At 42.3% G+C, this 22,265-nt stretch overlaps 2 protein-coding genes across 2 annotated transcripts in view; one reads left to right on the forward strand and one right to left on the reverse strand.

Moving 5' to 3' along the window:
• Positions 1-14,305, forward strand: dph5 (diphthamide biosynthesis 5). The gene is made up of 7 exons (XM_067595981.1): positions 1-282; positions 5,003-5,127; positions 6,130-6,238; positions 7,695-7,815; positions 8,995-9,034; positions 9,330-9,433; positions 11,110-14,305. The coding sequence occupies exons 1-7, from the start codon at positions 148-150 to the stop codon at positions 11,340-11,342; spliced, it is 867 nt and encodes a 288-aa protein (XP_067452082.1). The 5' UTR covers positions 1-147; the 3' UTR covers positions 11,343-14,305.
• The window catches only part of slc30a7 (solute carrier family 30 member 7), a 13,896-nt gene continuing 5,932 nt past the window's right edge, over positions 14,302-22,265 (reverse strand). Inside the window, exons 7-11 of the mRNA XM_067595980.1 lie at positions 22,210-22,260; positions 20,919-21,054; positions 16,073-16,163; positions 15,390-15,539; positions 14,302-14,809 (exon numbers count right to left, since the gene is read on the reverse strand). Of these exons, the coding sequence (XP_067452081.1) occupies positions 14,762-14,809; positions 15,390-15,539; positions 16,073-16,163; positions 20,919-21,054; positions 22,210-22,260 (476 nt within the window). The 3' untranslated portion in view covers positions 14,302-14,761. The remainder of the gene's footprint in view (positions 14,810-15,389; positions 15,540-16,072; positions 16,164-20,918; positions 21,055-22,209; positions 22,261-22,265) is intronic.

The following is a 22,265-nucleotide window of genomic DNA, read 5'->3' on the forward strand; positions in this document are numbered from 1 at the left end:
ACATTTTACGGCAAACCGTATTCCAGTCTGTGCATGGAGACTACACGTGAATGTATGAAACAGTAAGTTTAGAGACTCCTCTGAGGTTTTTACATTAGTGGAGAACCGCTGCGACACCGACCGACAGCAGAGCTCGCAGCCGGCGGGATGCTGTACCTGATCGGCCTGGGTCTGGGAGACGCCGCGGACATCACGGTGAAGGGTCTGCAGGCGGTGAAGGGCTGCAGCAGGGTTTACCTGGAGGCCTACACCTCCATCCTCACCGTGGGGAAGGAGGCTCTGGTGAGTCCGGACACGCTTCGACTGTGTGGTTTCATCAGACAGGAGAAATGTTTCAGCAGTTATTATATTTACATATTCAGCTGCTGTCTGTTGATGTCTGTTGATGTCTGTTGATGTCTGCAGCTTTTTCTCAAGTTTATTTGAAAACACGTCTGTCTGTTGTATTTGTTTTTCCCCAAAAAACTTTACTAATCAAATCAAATGTCTGTTTCATCACAATTAAAATATTAAACATTGCAAATAGAAGAAACAATCAAATATTATCAAAGGAAACAGAAAATATGACAAGGACAGTAAATAATAATAATAATAATAATATATACAATAATTGAAGAAACACAATAAAATAAAGTACAAATATTTAATTGTGTTTTATGGGATGTCAGGGTTCATAACTTATTCTATGAGTGTTTATCAGTTAGCTGTTAGCTGTTAGCTTCTTCAGTGACGTTTGTCTGTTGACCTCAGTGACCTTTAAGGAACCTCAGCAGTGTGTTTATTAGTGACAGCAGTAAACTGTTAGTTCACTTCCTCGGTATAAACGTGAGCAGCTGTTTTTCCTTCTTCTGTTTTCACATTTCAAATATTTCTTTAATCTCCTCGATGTGATTCCTGATGATGTAACGACCCTACAGGTGTTTACTCCGACACCAGTTTACAGTATTTACACTGTAGTGTAGTGTAGTGTAATATAGTGTAGTTTTATCTTTGTTTAATTGAAGAAACTTGTGGCACATCCGATCACTGATTAGTTCAATGCACTTGATCAGAGCTTGTATTGGACCACAGTCTCCTGGTGACATGTTATGTAAATTTGTGTGTGAGCCAGTAGAAGCATGTAGATGTTGAACAGGCGTCAGGTTGTGATGATTCAACAGGATCTGAGATCTGAGAGTCTCTGACAGTCTGAGAGAAACATGAACCAGCAGCGTCTGAAACGTTGCACCTGTACAGTAAAAACTACAGAAACTACCTCAACCTGAAGTCAGCTGTGTGTTAACTTCCTCCTACTGATCTGTAAACTCACCTCAGTATTTTTACTACGTTTTAGCTCCTCGACATAGTTTTAGCTACTAGAGCTCAAACGATTAACCGATTAATTGATCTACAGAAAATTAATCGCCAACTATTTTGATAATTGATTGAGTTGAATCGTTTTTTAAAGAAGAAAATGTCCAAACTCTCTGATTTCAGCTTCTTAAATGTGATATTTTCTGGTGTTTTTAGTCTTTACGACAGTAAACTGAAGATCTTTGAGTTGTGGACAAAACAAGACATTTAAGGACGTCGTCTTTGGGAAACACTGATCCACATTTTTCACCATTTTATGGACTAAACAACTAATCTATTGATCTATTTATCAACGATGCAGTAAATGGTTAGTTGGAGCTCTACCAGCTACCTCACTAGACTGTTAGCTTCAGCGGGATCTGAAAGTCTTACAGTGTAATATAATCTGATATTGTAATCGCTATAATCTCATGACAGTTAATGTTTCTTGAAATGAAAATGACAAACTTAAAAACATAAGATTTTAATTCTCAAAAACACTTCAGGAACCAGAAGCTGCTCACAAAACTCAACCAACAGGAAGCTTTTCTCCAGGAAACATCACATGATGCAGTTAGTTACTATAGTAACAACAGAAATGAAAAATAAAGATTTTTTTGTGTGATCAAATTTTAATTTTATTTCTTAAGTGTGTTGTTAATAAATCATGTACACACAGCTGCATATAAGAGTGTAAATAATAGATAATAGAAATATAAATCCACCCAGTTGTTTGATATAAAAACTTCTGACTTTGAGTTGTTTAAACATTTGTAATTCTTGCTGACAATTTAATCAAGAGTAGAGAAAATATCTATACCGAGATACTTAAATTGGGAAACTATTCTGAATAAATTAAAGCATTATTCAAAAGGAAAAGTGAAGATTTGTTCAGATTTATTTTATAGCCTTTACTATGTGGCAAATCTTGTGCCACATTGTTAAAATATAATAAAACATCGTCCGCATATAATGAAATAAAATGGCCGGTGTTCCCCACAGCTATAGGGCCTATAGTACCAGCGGCTCCAATGATACGGTGACTAACAGCCTTGACGAGACCCTGTAACTGGGAAACAGAGAGGAATACTGGTTTCCAGTCAACACTATATAAACTCCTTCAATAATAGTTTTTACTTAATCAATCCTTCCCTGATCACTGCCTTTTCATACAATATCAATTTAAGGTTGGAACGAAACAATATAATTGCTCCCTGTGTTTTATCACCAGCTGATGAGTATGATGCAACTTTAAATGTACTGTTATCAACTTTAGTTGCATCTTGCTGCATTAAATGAGTTTCTTGTAGTATCGACCTTTTTTAACTTGACATCCAAACAGCTGCTGCGCTCCTTTGCTTCGTTAAAGCTCTGCATGTTCCAAGACAGAAAAGATAAACCTGCCATCATTAAACCATTTTGATATTACGGAGTAGATAGTCGTATGTAACATCAGAAGACAAAGGAAGAAAATAATACATGAATATATGAAGCACGACTCAACCTGCCGTCCCTCTCCTCCAGCCAGTCGCTGTTAATATGATCATATCGGACAGATGCTCTTTCAGCAGTAATTCTAATGTATCTCACATCATTCATGGTCACAGAGTTTAGTAGTTAATCTCACACAATAGTGTTTACACAGCAACGTGTTTCAAGGATAAAACGGGACACAACTTTTACTAAAAAGAAAGTTATAACCCGATGTCTCCTTCATAAACAGCAGAATATGGAGTTTTAACGGACCGGTCTGATGTGTGTTCAGGTGTGTGTGGTTATACTGTAGCAGCCTGGTGTCATCAGGTGGTTTAATGAAGGTAAACACAGTGAACGGCTGCGTATCAACATATCAGTCCTGCTGCCTTCAGACGCTGCAGACGTTTAATGAACTGAAGAAGCTTTTCATACAGTATAAAGAGCTACACATTCATTTATAGATCAATGCAGACTGATTTACTGACTTTCCTGCTTCAACCATAGTAAACGTTACTTTGTGTGGTGATTTTTTGGTTGAAGAATGCTCATTGAAATAAATTATTTATATTTTAAGCATTAATCTGTTGTTGCAGGGAGTATTTAGTTTGATCCTGTTGATAAAATCACCAAAGCAGCAGCAGATCGACATTATGACACAAACTGATGTGTTTCTGAGACGTCGTCTGTTTTTCAGGGAACATTTACGTTCAAATGTCAAAATACAACAACTGTCTTTGCGCTGCTTCTCTGTAATGAACCAGTCTGCGCCTGTCCTCCCAGCTGGTCGCCGTGTGCACTGCGCTGGTCACCAGAATACCAAACAGACGCACAGTTAAAGCGCTGCTCGTGCTTGTCGTTGTACCTCCAAGAAAACACATTCCTGTGTCTCATCATACAACCGAAGTCAGTTAACCGACCGACCGACCGACGCAGTACCGTCAGTTAGTTTACTGAGCTGCGTTATTAGCTACCTCAGAGCTGATGATTAGCTTCTTCAGCTTCATGTCTTTTAATCATCAACTGTGGAAGAATAATGTCCTTGGCCAGGTGCAGAAAGATGTCGGAGTCATGAGCTCGTGATATTTGACTACTAGCCGATGAGAACTTACGATGTTTGAATGTTTTTCCTGTAAGTCGTGATTATTAAAGGCCAGTTTTAGAGTTTTAGAGACTCCGTTGTTTCTGAGATGAATCATACTTGGATCTTTGCCAAAGCGTCAAGGTCATTCATGATGTCATTGTGGGAGGAGTTTTACTGGAAATGATGTCATTAGGGGAGGAGCCTATGAAGAAGACCTAACAACAATAGTAGAAAAATCCTGAAATTGGTTAAGAACGAGGTGGAGGCTAGAAACCGGCGCCACACTAGGAGTTATGAAAGGTGCATAAGATGATGTTTTGTGGTTTCGCGTTGCGGTTTTTATCCATGAACGAGTTTACTGTGTTAATTGATACACAGTAAATCCCATCACATTGAACTCAGCATATACCAACCTTTAACAAGATGGAGTCCAGCAGCTAAAGTCTGACTGAACAAACATCAGAGACAAGAACTAGAAAACTGAATAAAATCAAACACTGGAAGCAATTCTACTTCATTTATTAATAAACTACTTTCGCTGTATGTTAGCTGCTTTAGCAGCATGTTAATTGATTTAGCAGCAAGTAAGCCTCTTTAGCAGTGTGTTAGCTACTTTAGCAGCATGTTAACTGATTTAGCAGCAAGTAAGCCTCTTTAGCAGTGTGTTAGATACTTTAGCTGTGTGTTAGCCTCTTTAGCAGCATGCTAACTGATTTAGCAGTAAGTAAACCTCTTTAGCTGTGTGTTAGCTGTTTTAACTGTACGTTAGCCTCTTTAGCCACAGGCTAGCTGATTAAACTGTACGTTTGCCTCTTTAGCAGCATGTTAACTGATTTAGCAGCAAGTAAACCTCTTTAGCAGTGTGTTAGATACTTTAGCTGTGTGTTAGCCTCTTTAGCAGCATGCTAACTGATTTAGCAGTAAATAAGACTCTTTAGCAGTGTGTTAGATACTTTAGCAGCAATGATGCTAACTGATTTAGCAGTAAGTAAGCCTCTTTAGCTGTGTGTTAGCTGTTTTAACTGTACGTTAGCCTCTTTAGTCACAGGCTAGCTGATTAAACTGTACGTTAGCCTCTTTAGCAGCATGCTAACAATGACCTTTCCCCCTCAGGAGGAGTATTATGGGAAGCAGTTGATCCTGGCGGACAGGGATCTGGTGGAACAGGGAGCTGATGAGATCCTGAAGGATGCAGATGTGACTGACGTGGCGTTCCTGGTGGTGGGAGATCCGTTCGGGTGAGTCATGACGCATCAGAGCAGCTCATATTGATCCCACAGATCAGCTGCAGCTGCTGCGTCAGCGTGCTGGATGCGACCACAGAGTTTCTCTTTTCAGCAGATTTCTCCACAAAACCACCAGATTCCTCTCAGAGTTAATCACAGACTGAGAGCTGCGGTCTGAAGCTTCATCATGTCTGTTGACTTTTGTTCATGTGAATGTTGGTTTTACAGTTTACATGAAAAGAGGAGCTGCTCCTTTTTTTGTCCCACTGAAGTCTATAAATGTTGATCTTTGTTTCCATCAGGCTGCAGACTGACCCTGAGCGTGACCTCAGCAGTCTGTTCGTTACTCCGTCACATCGCGTTTCCAAAACCTTAGAGAGGAAATCTAGATCGATATGTTTCCACAGACGGGGCTGCTCTCAGTGAGATCATGAAAATGTTAATTATACTGTCGTCTGGGCCAAACCATCAGACTTCTGGTCTGTTCAAATGCTTTTCACCCACAACTCAAGTTCACTCATGATCAGAGGTGGAAAGTATCTGAGTACATTTACTCAAGTACAGTTTGAGGTACTTGTACTTTACTTGAGTATTTCCATGTGATGCTACTTTCTAAATTTCAGAGGGAAATATTGTACTTTCTACTCCACTACATTTATTTGACAGCTTTAGTTACTTTTCAGATGAAGATTTGACACAATGGATAATATAACAAGCTTTTAAAATACAACACATTGTTAAAGATGAAACCAGTGGTTTCCAGCTACATCAAGCTCATTATACTTATGTACTTTTACTGCAATACTTTAGGATCTTTACTGGTAATGGAGTACTTATACATAGGTACATTGGTACTTTTACTGCAGTAAAGTATCCGAGTACTTCTCTAATGCTGCTCACTGAATCTCACTTTAAATGAAACATGTTGTGTTTACAGCTGCTTGACTTTGTATGAGAGTTCATGAGTCTTCAGTGTTTTAGTTGCTTGTTAGAACGTCTGCTGTGTTCCTGCAGAGCCACCACACACAGTGACCTGGTCCTCAGAGCAGTGAATGCTGGGATACCGTACAGAGTCATCCACAACGCCTCCATCATGAACGCAGTGGGCTGCTGCGGCCTGCAGGTAGGTCACATGACACACCTGCTCCCATTCTGATTCTCAGTCTTTATTTATTTATTGAATTTTGGAACAGCTGATGGGTCAAACTTCTATTAAATACAATAACAGGTACGATGTTTATAACAGTACGATATCAGGTCCAGGTGCTCTATTCACAAACTGCCTTTAAACAGTCGTTCGGACTTCCGTAAGGTTGTGATGTCACAACTATACGCTCAGCGTTTCCCCTACCAGTGTGGCCCGCCCCTCCAACAGCAACCCCCCCCCCCCCCCCCCCCCCCCCCCCCCCCCCGCCCCTCAGAAAGAAACAAGATATGTTTTTAATGATATTTAATTAATTATATGCACTCGTTTCATTTCATCCCAGTGTGAGAGTCTCTACTGCGTTTTGGTCACGCTAGTTTCTCTGCTCAGGTTTACTGTATGTTTCCCTGGAAGGCAGAGCTCAGGGCAGAGAAGCCGTTTACTGTTTATAATGTTTCCCTGGAAGGCAGAGTTCAGGGCAGAGAAGCCGTTTACTGTTTATAATGTTTCCCTGGAAGGCAGAGTTCAGGGCAGAGAAGCCCTTTAGTGTTTATAATGTTTCCCTGGAAGGCAGAGCTCAGGGCAGAGAAGCCCTTTAGTGTTTATAATGTTTCCCTGGAAGGCAGAGTTCAGGGCAGAGAAGCCCTTTAGTGTTTATAATGTTTCCCTGGAAGGCAGAGTTCAGGGCAGAGAAGCCCTTTAGTGTTTATATAAGCTGTTGTCCCATCTGCTGCAGCTCCTGATGAAACTCATTAAACTGTTATTGTTACGACAGTGAACGCACCACACTGATGCCACCTCATCAATAACTGACCTGTCAGAGCAGCCAATCAGAGAGCAGGACCCCCCTCCTCCCCAGCGTACAGACACACACACACACACATTAGCATTATGCTAACAGGGTGAGCAGCGTCTCTGGGCGGTTGTTAATATGCTAATGAGGGGAGGGGTATGCTAATGAGCTCTGTTTTCCCTCCACTGGGAGTCAATCCCATCAGGCCCTGCTGTCTGTTGTCTGAAAGCCCCGCCCCCTCACCTCATGACTCTGGACCAGATGAGACGCTGATTTTATATTTTATTCCTCCCAATAACAAACGTGTCTGATCAGTATTGATAACTTACATAAATGATGTTTAGGAGGCTGACGGAGACTCAGCAGATTAGTTTCAACTACTTTATAAACAGTCAGCTGGTTAACCTGACCAGCTGATCAGAGCAGCATCTCGTCAGCTGATTCACCTTCAGAGACACGATGAAACTCGACCAAAGATCCTCTGTGAGGGAAGAAGCTCCACTCTGTCTGCTGACCTCAGACCAGGTCCTGGAGATATGAGGTTTTGACTGGATGTCAGGGTGTGTGTCCATTTCCTCTTTATACACAAACACAGTCATGTGACCTCTGACCTGTGTGTATCTGTGTGTGTGTGTGTTTCAGCTGTATAACTTCGGGGAGACGGTGTCTCTGGTGTTCTGGACGGACACGTGGAGACCTGAGAGCTTCTACGACAAAATCTGTAAAAACAGAACAGCTGGAATGCACACACTCTGTCTGCTGGGTGAGACACACACACACACACACACACACACACACACACACACAGATTTCTGACCAAATCTGATCAGATCAATACAGCGTCTTGTCTGCCTGATGAACAGACACATGAAACATAAAAACATCTTAAACACTAAAACTAAACTAAGATGTTATTATATATTATTATATATTATTATATATTATTATATATTATTATATATTATTATATCACATATATAATAAAGTTTCTGCTGATATTTGACAGTTTTCAGTGAGTCTGGATCCCAGTAGACCAGCAGCCCAGACCCCCATCAATCACCATCAGACCCCCAGAGACCACCGGGCCCCCCCCTCCCCCAGGGCGGGGTGTGTGTGTCTGTGTGTGTTTATTTATTTCATTTATTTCCTTATCGATTAGTCTGTTGATTATTGATCAGTTTGATTTGATCAGTTTGATCAGTCAGTTTCATTTATTAACCATTATTTCCTTATTGATTATCTGTCAGTTATTTTCTTGATTAATTGATTAGTTGTTTGGTTCAGTTTACTGTCGGAGACTAAAGAGGCTGAAACCCGACTCAGACTGATGTCAACGTGTTTCTGATCATTTATAATCAATAAAACTCAGCTGCATATGATGATTAGACTCACTGACACATGCAGCTCATTTATTTCACTTTAAACAATAAAAACATGTCAATGAAACAATTTCAAATAAATTCAATAAGTGACGTCGGTTCATCAGGATTCGCTGCTGCTTCATAAACACTAAACAAGACTCAATACATTCAATTATTCAACATTAGAATATAAAATATATTAATGATTTATGTATCATTATCATCCTGACAGCTGATTGGACGCAGACATGTTTTCTTCTTAAGAAACGACTCAAAACGATTAATCGATAATCAAAAACAGTTGGAGATTAATCGACCAATCGTTGCAGCTCTGGTGTTGTCATGGTTTAATCCACACAGGAAGACGATCACAGATCCGCCGAACGCTCGTCCTCCGATCAGCTGATACTGATGACGTCATCAGTTCTGCAGGTTCTGATCATAAACTCATGATGACGTCAGCAGGATTCATCCTCTGGAGAATATCAATGACAGAAAACCTGAAACCTGCAGAGGATCAATAAGTCTGATTTCCTTTCAAATGAATCTGATCAGTTTGTTTGTTTGTTGTTTGTTGACAGATATTAAAGTCAAAGAGCAGTCCATCGAGAACATGATGAGGTAAGAACCTGGTCTCAGGGTGATGATGTCATGCTGATGTCATCCAGCTCTGTGTAATGATCTGAGGTGAACCGTGTGAGCGCGTGCGGTGGCGGCAGGAGAGCTGTGACCTTTGACCCCGACAGAATACATTTGGTTTAACATCAACTAAATAAAATATTTGTTACTCTGAAGCTGAGTAACAAATATATAAACATATGTAGATATATATATATGTGTGTGTGTATAAATATAAAAATATAAATATCAGTACATTCGGTTCCTACTTGAGTGTTTTGTATCGGTTGTGTTTCAGAGGGAGGAAGATCTACGAGCCTCCTCGCTACATGACAGTCAGTCAGGCTGCAGATCAGCTGATCCAGATCATCCAGAGGAGGAGGGAGCAGGGGGAGGAGCTAGGTGAGTGACAGCTCAACAGCTCTGTTCTGATTGGCTGAACACAACACACAGACCTGACTGACTGTCCACAACAGAGTGGTGTTATTATATTATATATATGACATATATCATCATTTCACCGGATCCATCGAGAGTTAAAGCTCCGCCCCCCACAAGTGAGTTCAGAGATGTAGGTCTGAATCCCGGTGACCACGCCCACTGCTGATGTCACAGTGTACCGACACACCCTGAAGTACCCGTGTACCTCGCTGCAGCGCGGCGAGACATGATTGGTTGATAAAGATGTTGATATTTACTACGTTCACCTCAACGCTGTTTTGAGGTTTTTTACAGCTTCATGACGCTGCGTTCAGACAGAACATGAAGCGACGTCTGAGGATCATCTGCTGGATCGTTTGTGTTTATTTGCCCCAAACAACCAAAACGATGACTGTGCGTTAGCTGAAAGCTAACAGCGTCTCTGCACGGACATCAAGTACATTCATAAAGCGCCGCGATGCGAACAAACCACAAACATTTTTAACGTGTGTGGATGCGTGTTTGTGTCTGGTGGTGAATTCTATGGGAAGTCACTGAGCTCAGCAGGCGTGTACGTTAACATGTGCATTAACATGTATGTATGTTAACATGTGCATTAACATGTGCATTAACATGTATGTTAACATGTGCATTAACATGTGCGTTAACATGTATGTATGTTAACATGTGCATTAACATGTATGTATGTTAACATGTGCATTAACATGTGCATTAACATGTATGTATGTTAACATGTGCATTAACATGTATGTATGTTAACATGTATGTATGTTAACATGTGCATTAACATGTATGTATGTTAACATGTGCATTAACATGTGCATTAACATGTATGTGAACATGTGCATTAACATGTATGTATGTTAACATGTGCATTAACATGTGCATTAACATGTATGTGAACATGTGCATTAACATGTATGTATGTTAACATGTGCATTAACATGTGCATTAACATGTATGTATGTTAACATGTGCATTAACATGTGCATTAACATGTATGTGAACATGTGCATTAACATGTATGTATGTTAACATGTGCATTAACATGTATGTATGTTAACATGTATGTATGTTAACATGTGCATTAACATGTATGTATGTTAACATGTATGTATGTTAACATGTGCATTAACATGTGCATTAACATGTATGTGAACATGTGCATTAACATGTATGTATGTTAACATGTGCATTAACATGTATGTATGTTAACATGTATGTATGTTAACATGTGCATTAACATGTGCATTAACATGTATGTGAACATGTGCGTGTAAACATTTACAGTGAAGCTTTAATCTCATTAGCTGGTAAAACAGGAGTCGACCCCTGTTGGTGACATATGGTGACGACTGCATATGTTGTGGTCACGTGCTGGTGTAAACGCGTTTCCATGGTTACGTAGAGGTACGGATCAAATGACTTTAACGGTGTAGTCTAGTTACAGAGTTACTTGAGATGTTACAGTTTGTCTCGTAGAATCTGGACTTCTTCTCGTGATGTTACAACTTTATCTTGAAATGTTGTGACTTTGAGTAAGAAGTTAAATCTTCATCAGTCAGACGTTTATCTTCGTTCAGCCAATCAGACGCGTCCCGTGCAGCTGATCTCAGACCAGCGTCTCTGTTTTTCAGGTGTGACGGAGGACACGGTGTGTGTGGGCGTCGCCAGGCTCGGCGCCGATGACCAGAAGATCCGTGCTGCGACATTACGTCAGCTGTTGTCATGTGACCTCGGCGCTCCGCTCCATTCTCTGGTCGTCACCGGCAGACTCCACCCGCTGGAGGTGGACATGCTGCGAGTAAACGAAGAACCAAACGCACTGCAACACCTGAAGGCGATCGACAGCTCCACCTGGACCTCCTAACACACACACGCACACACACACACGCACACACACACACACACACACACACACACACCTCCTAACACACACACGCACACACACACACGCACACACACACACACACACACACACACATACCTCCTAACACACACACGCACACACACACACACACACACACACACCTCCTAACACACACACACACACCTCCTAACACACACACACACACACCTCCTAACACACACACACACACACACACGCACACACACACACACACACACGCACACACACGCACACACACACACACACACACACACACACACACACCTCCTAACACACACACACACACCTCCTAACACACACACACCTCCTAACACACACACACACACACACACACACACCTCCTAACACACACACACACACACACGCCTCCTAACACACACACACACACACGCCTCCTAACACACACACACACACACACACACACACACACACACACCTCCTAACACACACACACACACGCCTCCTAACACACACACACACACACACACGCCTCCTAACACACACACACACACACACACCTACATTTTCTCTTAATATTCAAATGTTTGTTTACATTTGGAATAAAAAGTGACTTTTTATGCAACAATTCTGATATTTAAACGTCCTTCACGTCAAAAACCTTTTAAGAAAAGGAAAGTTGTGATTTTGTGTTTTGATTTACTGAAACGTTTTGTGTTTAAAGGTAAAAAAGAGTCATAATCATGAGATAAAAGGCCTCCATTTTATTTCTTTGGTGAACACGATGCTGATTTGATTTCCCAAATGTGAGAAATATTTTATTTTGCTGCAACGTCACGTTAACCTGACTGGTGTTAAACTAACTCGTGTTAAACTAACTCGTGTTAAACTGACTGGTGTTAACCTGAATCATGTTAACCTGACTGGTGTTAAAACTGACTCGTGTTAAACCTGACTCGTGTTAAACTGACTGGTGTTAACCTGAATCATGTTAACCTGACTGGTGTTAACCTGACTCGTGTTAAACTGACTGGTGTTAACCTGACTGGTGTTAACCTGACTGGTGTTAACCTGAATCATGTTAAACTGACTGGTGTTAACCTGACTGGTGTTAAACTTGACTCGTGTTAAACTGACTCGTCTTAAACCTGACTCTTGTAAACCTGACTCGTCTTAAATCTGACTCGTTAAACTGACTGGTGTCAACCTGACTGGTGTTAAACTGACTTGTGTTAACCTGAATTGTGTTAACCTGACTGGTGTTAAACTTGACTCGTGTTAAACTGACTCGTGTTAAACTGACTCATGTTAAACTGACTCGTCTTAAACCTGACTCGTTAAACTGACTGGTGTCAACCTGACTGGTGTTAAACTGACTCGTGTTAACCTGACTCGTGTTAACCGGACTGGTGTTAACCTGACTCGTGTTAACCTGACTCGTGTTAACTTGACTCGTGTTAAACTGACTCGTGTTAAACTGACTCGTGTTAACCTGACTCGTGTTAAACTGACTCGTGTTAACCTGACTCGTGTTAACCGGACTGGTGTTAACCTGACTCGTGTTAACCTGACTGGTGTTAAAACTGACTCGTGTTAAACCTGACTCGTGTTAAACTGACTGGTGTTAACCTGAATCATGTTAACCTGACTGGTGTTAACCTGACTGGTGTTAACCTGACTGGTGTTAACCTGACTGGTGTTAAACTTGACTCGTGTTAAACTGACTCGTCTTAAACCTGACTCTTGTAAACCTGACTCGTCTTTAATCTGACTCGTTAAACTGACTGGTGTCAACCTGACTGGTGTTAAACTGACTTGTGTTAACCTGAATTGTGTTAACCTGACTGGTGTTAAACTGACTTGTGTTAACCTGAATTGTGTTAACCTGACTGGTGTTAAACTTGACTCGTGTTAAACTGACTCGTGTTAAACTGACTCATGTTAAACTGACTCGTCTTAAACCTGACTCGTTAAACTGACTGGTGTCAACCTGACTGGTGTTAAACTGACTCGTGTTAACCTGACTCGTGTTAACCGGACTGGTGTTAACCTGACTCGTGTTAACCTGACTCGTGTTAACTTGACTCGTGTTAAACTGACTCGTGTTAAACTGACTCGTGTTAAACTGACTCGTGTTAACCTGACTCGTGTTAAACTGACTCGTGTTAACCTGACTCGTGTTAACCGGACTGGTGTTAACCTGACTCGTGTTAACCTGACTCGTGTTAACTTGACTCGTGTTAAACTGACTCGTGTTAAACTGACTCGTGTTAAACTGACTCGTGTTAACTTGACTCGTGTTAAACTGACTCGTGTTAAACTGACTCGTGTTAAACTGACTCGTGTTAACCTGACTGGTGTTAAACTGACTCGTGTTAAACCTGACTGGTGTTAAACTGACTGGTGTTAAACTGACTCGTGTTAACCTGACTCGTGTTAAACTGACTGGTGTTAACCTGACTCGTGTTAACCTGACTGGTGTTAAACTGACTCGTGTTAACCTGACTGGTGTTAAACTGACTGGTGTTAAACTGACTCGTGTAAACCTGACTCGTGTTAAACCTGACTCGTGTTAAACTGACTCGTGTAAACCTGACTCGTGTTAAAACTGACTCGTGTTAAACTGACTCGTGTTAAACCTGACTCGTGTTAAACTGACTCGTGTTAAACCTGACTCGTGTTAACCTGACTCGTGTTAAACCTGACTCGTGTTAAACCTGACTCGTGTTAAACCTGACTCGTGTTAACCTGACTCGTGTTAACCTGACTGGTGTTAACCTGACTGGTGTTAAACTGACTGGTGTTAAACCTGACTCGTGTTAAACTGACTCGTGTTAAACTGACTCGTGTTAAACTGACTGGTGTTAACCTGACTCGTGTTAAACCTGACTGGTGTTAAACCTGAACAGACTGATGTGTCGAACCTGTCTGCTGTGATGTCATCAATAAACACAGATCAATATTCACTTCAGAAACAGAATCATTTATTACAGTTGAAAAAAGACTGAAATCCACTGACTGGTCACATGGTCTGATCACATGGTTTGGCACGTAAAAACAGAGTGACATCACACACACCATGGACCAATCAGCTGGCAGCGGTCTGGTCCCAGCAGTGATGTCAGAGGGGCGGTGGTGGGGGCGGGGTCAGATTGTCTCTGATTCATGATGAAGGCACTTACCCAGAATGCTTTGCTCCAGTCTACAAAGTGCTGCGGGGGAGGGGGCAGGGCTAGACAGGGGCTAAAGCCTCGCCCCCACCCCCGCTGCTCGCCAACAGGTTAAAAAAACAAAAACAGGGGGAGGGGCCATTTGAGTTCACAGTTCTCTGTAAGCCCCGCCCCCCCCCAGTCTGTCCTGCAGTGACCCGGGGTCAAAGGTCACCATGGATTGGTCCCAGAGTCTAGAAGGAGGAGGAGCTTCTACATCGCCGCTGTGTCGATCTGAACGTACAACTGCCGGACCCCCGCCTGCAGAGAGACAACAGTACTGTAAACATACTCCAACTACTGCAACAGAATACTACTACTACTACTACTACAACTACTGCACCTACTACTGCAACAGAATACTACATCTGTAACGGAATACTATTACTACTACAAATAATACTGTTGAACCCCTGCCTGCAGAGAGACAACACGTTATTACTGCAAATACTACTACAACAATATACTACTACTGCAAATAATAAAAAAAAACCCGTGTGAAGGTGTGGTGCGTTTGGGTACCTGTGTGAAGATGTGGTGCGTTCGGGTACCCGTATGAAGGTGTGGTGTGTTCGGGGACCCGTATGAAGGTGTGGTGCGTTCAGGTACCCATGTGAAGGTGTGGTGCGTTCGGGTACCTGTGTGAAGGTGTGGTGCGTTCAGGTACCCATGTGAAGGTGTGGTGTGTTCGGGTACCCGTGTGAAGGTGTGGTGCGTTCGGGTACCCGTGTGAAGATGTGGTGCGTTCGGGTACCCGTATGAAGGTGCGGTGTGTTCGGGTACCTGTGTGAAGGTTTGGTGTGTTCGGGTACCCGTGTGAAGGTGTGGTGCGTTCAGGTACCTGTGTGAAGATGTGGTGTGTCTGGCTGAGGATCCAGCGGGTGTCGGCGTCGGGGGCGACCAGCAGCTTCAGGGTTCCGATGTAAACGTCAGTGCACAGGGTCCAGAAGTGCGGCTCCTGCAGGTTGTAAACTCCCTGCAGCTGCTGCACCTGAACACAACACGACCAGGAGTTAGACTGAACAACAACAAATAAAACCAGTCCTCCCATTCATTTGAATGATGGTAGTGCGTTTAGGCTGCGGGGGTCAGGGCTGCAGGGGCGTCACAGCGGCCTACGGCGAGAACGTTGAACCAGAATCAACTTTTGGAGAAACGCAACCCGACATCACGCTGTGTTGGCCAATCACAGCTGGCGATCAGACTGATCAGAGCTGTACAACCCTGCCATGAGGGAGGACATTTCTCTTCGTTTGATAACGTTAAGAGTAAAGTTTGACTTTAATGGCGACTTCCTGAGTTTTTTCTGAATTTTAAAAAAGAGAGAGAGCGCAGCTGTGGGCGAGTGAGCTAGAGAGTGAATGAGGAGAGCGAGCTGTGGTAGCGAGAGAGCCGGTGAACGAGAGGAAGAAGACGCTATTTTCTGATTGTTTCACGGTGGTTACAAATAAACACGCCCACACCCCCGCACCTCTGCACAACACCTGGGCAGGTGTGTGTGTGGTGGGCGTGGCTTGTTCTCACCCTCTGGTAACACTCAGGGAGGGCGTGGTCCAGTGAAGGCGGCGTCCTCTGCATCAGGATCCCGATGGACTCTCGCAGTAATGGCACCACGCTGTGGGTCAGAGGTCACAGAGAGAGAGTGTTAAATACATCAGGCAGGTTTTTACCTGCTACATCAGCTGCGTTGTATCTTTGTTGCATGTGAATACTTTGGAAAATAAAGCATTTGCCACATAAACTATTATAAATAAGACTTGTCTCCATGTGTACTGTAGATTTATTCTGTAATGTGATTTCAGCTGTGAGTGATCTGATGCAGGTTATATTAACTGCTTCTGAATTAACTAGATGGTTTTAACTGCAGGATCATGGATACACATTGATTTATTTTATGTATTTTAATGTGCAATGAAAAACCCCAAAAGGATTCACTGCTGCAACGCATTGCCTCTGGTACAATGCAATATTTATCAATCAATCAATCAACATTATTATTTATCATTTTTAAACAGATTGTACTCGTCTTTTTTTTTTACATAGTTCTTGTAGTTTTTGCCTGTTGGAGGGTTACGTAGCTGCAAATAGAGAGTAAAATAAAACAATAAAAAAAAAAATAGATCAGCTGATGATCAAAACAGATGAGCAGCGCGATGCGTCCGTGGTTGATTATGATGGATACGTTCTGCTGCATCTGTGCTATTTTGGCCATTAAACTACTAACTGCTGCTGCCAGACCTGCTCGGTTCTAAATCTACTGTTTTCAGAGTTTCACCCTGCAGATCCGAGTGACGAAATTCTAATGAAATTCTTAGAATTATGATGTTTTCTAAGAATTTTCTAATATTCTCCAAACGCTGAATGACAGTGAGTTAATGAAACACTATAGATCAGATCATGCGGGGATGTTTGTGGTCGATCTCATCAGAGATGCGCTCACAGCTCCAACCATCACTATAACGCCAGAAATGAAAGTGATCACAACGCTGAGATATTTGGAAACTGGAAAAATCTGGAATCTGCTGGCAGGGTCCACCACACCTCCTCAATGAGCTAAAAGTTTCTGTCCCTTCCTTGCTCAAAGTTGCTCTGAGAATGTTTCCAAATCACTCCTGGGCTCGGACTCCTTGCTAGAAACCTTTAGGCTGAGTTAAGGAGCGCTCAGAGTATTCTCTCAGTGTTTGTGAGTTCAGCCCCTGATATTTAACTGGGGTTTGTACTGAGAGTTTCACCCCACAGCTCAGGAATCTACAGATATTTAACTGGAGTTTGGTCAGAGTTGTTCTCTGCAGTTCGGTTCAGGGTGACTGGCAGTTTCCAGCTGCAGTAACATGATGCTTGTGGTTGTGTGAAGGCCTCTCAACTGACCACAGCTCCGCTCGGCTCCTCGCTCTGCTGACTGTTTAAATCTGCAGCTGCGTTCCCTTCCAGCCTATCAAACCACATCAGCACACATCTACTCCATTCATCACTGGGGCTTCTGGGAAATCTGACCGCTGCATTTACATCCAGAGGACCGGCGGAGCCCAGGCTGGACTGCAGAACTATTTCCAGTTCCATGCCGGTGGTTTGGCAGGTCGGAGCCCATTAACTACTAATCGCACATTCTTTACATTAGTGGCGACTATTTTCCAAAGAATCCATCAGGTTCCAGGCAGACGCTGCGTCACCGCAGCTCGGTGGAAATCAGCTCACAGACCAAAACCTGATTGATCGTCAATCCATCAGTGTTCAGATAACTTAAGATTTTGGTCATTTATGTTCTCATCATGTGGTGATGCAGCTGAGAACAGTAAAGGTTCTCCTGATGGTGTGTTTGTGAACGCTCCAACAGTTTAAAGTTGTTTAAAGGTTTGAGATGTAGGAAACAACAAATTCACTAGATCATCTTCTTTTCAGAGGTTCTAGTGACCAATGAGGAGGTTCTATGGGTGTTTAGGGGGTTCTAGTGGTCTGAAGAGGCTCTAGCCATCGTTTAGGAGGTTCTATGGGTCCTACTGGAGGTTCAACTAGCCATTAGGGGTTCCAGTGGTCTGTAAGTGGTCCTTCAGGGAGTTCCAGAGTTTATTTAAGAGGATCTAGTTATCCTCTGGGAGGATCAAGTGGTCCTTTAGGAGGTTCTAATCAGGTCCATTAGGAGTTCCTAGTGGTCAATGAGGACATTCAAGTGGTCATTGGACAGGTTCTACAATTCCTTTACAAGGTTCTAGGGGTCCTTCCGGAGGTTCTGCTAGTCATTAGTGGTTCTTGTGGTCTGTAAGGAGATAATAGTGGTCCTTTAGAAGGTTTTAATGGTCTTGTAAGAAGTTCTAGGGGTCACTGACACAAACACAACGATTCTTATTTACAGGTGATTATACACTAATAAAACATTTATGAATATTATATTCCATTTCTGCTTGATGCCACTAAATTTTACACACTGGACGTTTAGACAGTTCTAGAGGTCATTTAGAAGGTTCTAGTGGTTAAGAGGTTCTAGTGGCCATTGAAGCTCTAGCCATTGTTAAGGAGGTTATAATCACTGAATAGTTTCTAGAGATCCTTTAGGAGGTTCTAGTAGTCAATGAAAATGTTCTAGTGGTCTTTTACAAGGTTCTAGCAGCCACTAAGGAGGTTCTAAGGGTCCTCCCAGAGGTTCTACTAGCCATTAGGGGCTCTAGTGGTCTGTAAGAAGATAAGAAGGGTCCTTTAGGAAGTGCTAGTGGTCTTTAAGAGGTTCTGGTCGTCCTTTAGGAGGATCTAGCAGTCACTGAAGAGGTTTATGTCCTCACAGAGAGGCAGATGATGATATTTAGCTCCTGTGGAACCTCACGGTTCTACAGAAATTGAAAGCATGCTCTGAGTTTAAATACTGAAGGATCATTTGTCTGCAAATATTCAAAGAAAAGAAGAGAAACAAACGTCTGGAAGGAAATCCGTCTGATGGAGGTTTGAAACTACAGAACCAGATTTCAGACTTTCTCCAGCAAAGCACAACAGGAAGTGACCTCATACTATTGTTCACCTTCCTGTTTCAACTTCATTCCTGCTGCGCGCACACACACACACACACACACACACACACACACACACACACACACACACAGCTATCCTTGTTAGGATATTGCACTGACTCCCATTCATTGATGGCAGCATAACCCAAAACCCCAAACCCTAAACCTAAACCAGGACCTCAGAAATGATGTTTTGCCTCATTAGGACCAGGCTTTGGTCCCATGAGGACTACTGGTCCTGACAAGCTTGGTGTTTATACCGGAACACACACACACACACACACACACACACAGCTGCAGTCCATTGTGTGTATAAAAGCTTTGGTCCTCCTGCAGTCTGTCATTACACAGAGAGACGAGCTGATTGGACAACAGCCGACGAAAAGGACGCCCACAACAAAGAGGCAGCTGGCCCCACCCCCTCCACACACACACACACGCACACACACACACACACACGCACACAGTGGTCTCAGCTGGCCACACGGCAGTGGCTGGTTAAAGCCCCGCCCACCCTGGTCTGCTCTGCTATAGGCTGTAATTACAGCTGTCAGTCAACAGGGTGGAGACCAGCAGCAGCAACACTGTGCAGAGTTCGATTTATTCCTTAAACAACTTTAATGTTGAGAAACAAGTTTCTTTACTCTTTAAATTACAGTTACTACAGTTATTACTGCAACTACTGTTACTCCTGCAGCTACTATTATGGGATGGATATCTATAGAATATTATTGATACTACCACTGTTATCAATACTTCTTATTGGTCCGGTTCTTTATCGATACTCTTGCTTTTGATTACTGAAGATTTAGTTTCTTTTTTTAAACTAGTATTTAAAAAAAATGAATAAATTCAGAAGAGGATTAGAATTGATTTATATTTAAATATAATTAAATGTTTCTAGAGCAGTAACAGAAAAGTCACTATATAAACTATATATAATCTCACTGGAAACTAATCAATAACGTCAGTAAAATAAATAATATTTCTGACATGAAAATACTGGATGAAGTTTAGAGAGAAGACTGATAACAGCTGCATACACACAGCTTTGGTTTAGCTTGTTTATAACACTTTGCTGTGGTGACGGCAGGAAAATATCACTTTCCTACATGTTTATGTCTGTTGACGAGCTGGTTTAATAAAGTCACAAAGGTTTTACTGCACTTATAGTAAAACTTGTAGTCGTCGTCAGACTGGAAACATCATCACACAAATGTAATCGCCGACGCCGGCAGCTTCGTCATCATTACAGGACGATTAAATACTGATAGCAGCACCGTTCGTCCAGGAGCTGATCAATATCTCACTGCTGACCAGTCAGGAACTGGTTCCAATTTAGTACTGGGTCTTGATACCCATCCCTCACTACTACAACTAACACTATGTTACTACCACAGTTAAAACAGTACAGTTCCTCATGGCTACCGTTACTCCTACAGTCTCTACGACCTTCCTCGTTACAGACTCACTGAAGTAAAGAATCTGACTGTTGTTGTGTTTGTGTTCTTCTGTCGGTTGTATTTTTATACCAGAGTCACTTCTGAGCAGCCAATCATCTCTGACCGAGTTGATTTAAACTGTCACATGACATAAAGACGCTCTAACCTGCACTTAACTGACTTTCATGTTAGAAAAACAAACTTTATTGAAGCTGTGTGTGTGTGTTTACGATGAACCACAGACTCCACGTGTTTTTATGGCTGCACCGTCTCATCAGAGGGAATCTATAAAACATCTAAAATAACTCAGTGAGCATCTCTTCAGTCTCACAGACAGTCAGATGGAACTGAGAACTGTTTCTGACAGTTTCAAGTGTGACGTTTTACTTTGACAGAGTGGTGTGTGTGTGTGTGTGTGTGTGTGTGTGTCACCTGACTCCGATGAGGAGGGCGATCAGCATGGAGCAGATGGGGTCGGCGATCATGAGGTCGTATTTCTGCATCAGCAGAGCGGAGATGATGACGCCGATGCTGCCGAGTGTGTCAGCGATGATGTGCAGCAGGACGCCTGCAACACACACACACACACACACACACACAAATAAAAACAAACACATCAGACTGTTGACTACGAGTCTGTCGTTGTTTTTCATGTGCAGCAAATTTGAGAAACAGGAAAATCAATTAACTTCTTTGTCGTTAAAAAACATTTTGTTGATCTGTGAGCTCAGAGCAGCAGCTGGATGCTGCAGTTATCTCACAGTTCATCCTCATGTTTGTGATAATGATGTTAGTTTTAAGTGAATCGTTGGTGCTTCATCACCCGGAGACTGGTGTTAACACAGCAGCACTTTACTAAACTTCAGCCTGTGGAGAGAAGAAGTGAAGCAGTGATGTTGGTCAGTGACCTTCATCACCTCCAGGTAGCTTCACTCTCACTGATGTTTCATGTTCAGAGGACAAAGAGTAGCAGTCAGTGTCTGCAGGAACATCTTCCTGTTTATTTAATCAAATCATCAGATTCTTCAAGACTCACAGCTGTAGAAACAAACATTAGTAACCTGAAGACAACTTTTATATCAAATAAAAAAAAACAGCTTGTTTAAAGCTTCAGGAGTGATTTTATGATACAAAAAGAACATTTAATCTTTCAGTTTATCTAAAAAAAAACTTTAAATCCCCAAATAAGGAGATGCGTTATTCTGATTGGACAGTGAAGTCTGCTGCTGGTTGGATAGCAGGCTGTGATGCAGTGTGAGCGCCCCCCGGTGGTCATTCCTCCTCTCTGCTCCGTAAACACAGAGGTCACAACAGCCGGCAGATTAATCACTTTCATCTCCACGGTAAAAGTGTTTTATCAGTTTTATGAGTTCATAACAGCTACACATGTCAAAGTCCTTCTTCTGGATACATGATCTGTTCTAAAGTTTAATTAATAATCAGTCGTCACACTCACAGGATCACCTGCCAGTTTTAAGACGGCATGAAGACTCTGCTTCACATTTTCTGTCTGAACTCTCAAAAGAAATAATTCAGAATACAGAATATGGTTTGTCTTTCATTGTTGTGTAGACTAACACGTCACTGTGTGCATAAATATAGACAGATCTTCTTATTTGTCATGTAACTATGTGAGTTTTTATTTCTAACTTCAGACCAAACCCCCTTCTTTGCTGTTATGAGTGATGCTGGAGATGATGTGAGTGTGTTCTGCTGTTCTCACCCTGCAGGATCTGTTTACTGGCACCTTTCCCCGGCGTGTGCTGCAGCTCGTCTGCA

Source organism: Thunnus thynnus, chromosome 8 (assembly GCF_963924715.1).
Source record: "Thunnus thynnus chromosome 8, fThuThy2.1, whole genome shotgun sequence".
Taxonomy (NCBI): domain Eukaryota; kingdom Metazoa; phylum Chordata; class Actinopteri; order Scombriformes; family Scombridae; genus Thunnus; species Thunnus thynnus.

Coding starts and splice junctions, on each gene's coding strand:
- dph5 (XM_067595981.1), top strand. CDS start 148: ATGCTGTACCTGATCGGCCTGGGTCTGGGAGACGCCGCGGACATCACG. Junction 5,128..6,129: donor GTGGTGGGAGATCCGTTCGG/GTGAGTCATGAC, acceptor GTGTTCCTGCAG/AGCCACCACACACAGTGACC. Junction 9,434..11,109: donor GGAGCAGGGGGAGGAGCTAG/GTGAGTGACAGC, acceptor TCTGTTTTTCAG/GTGTGACGGAGGACACGGTG.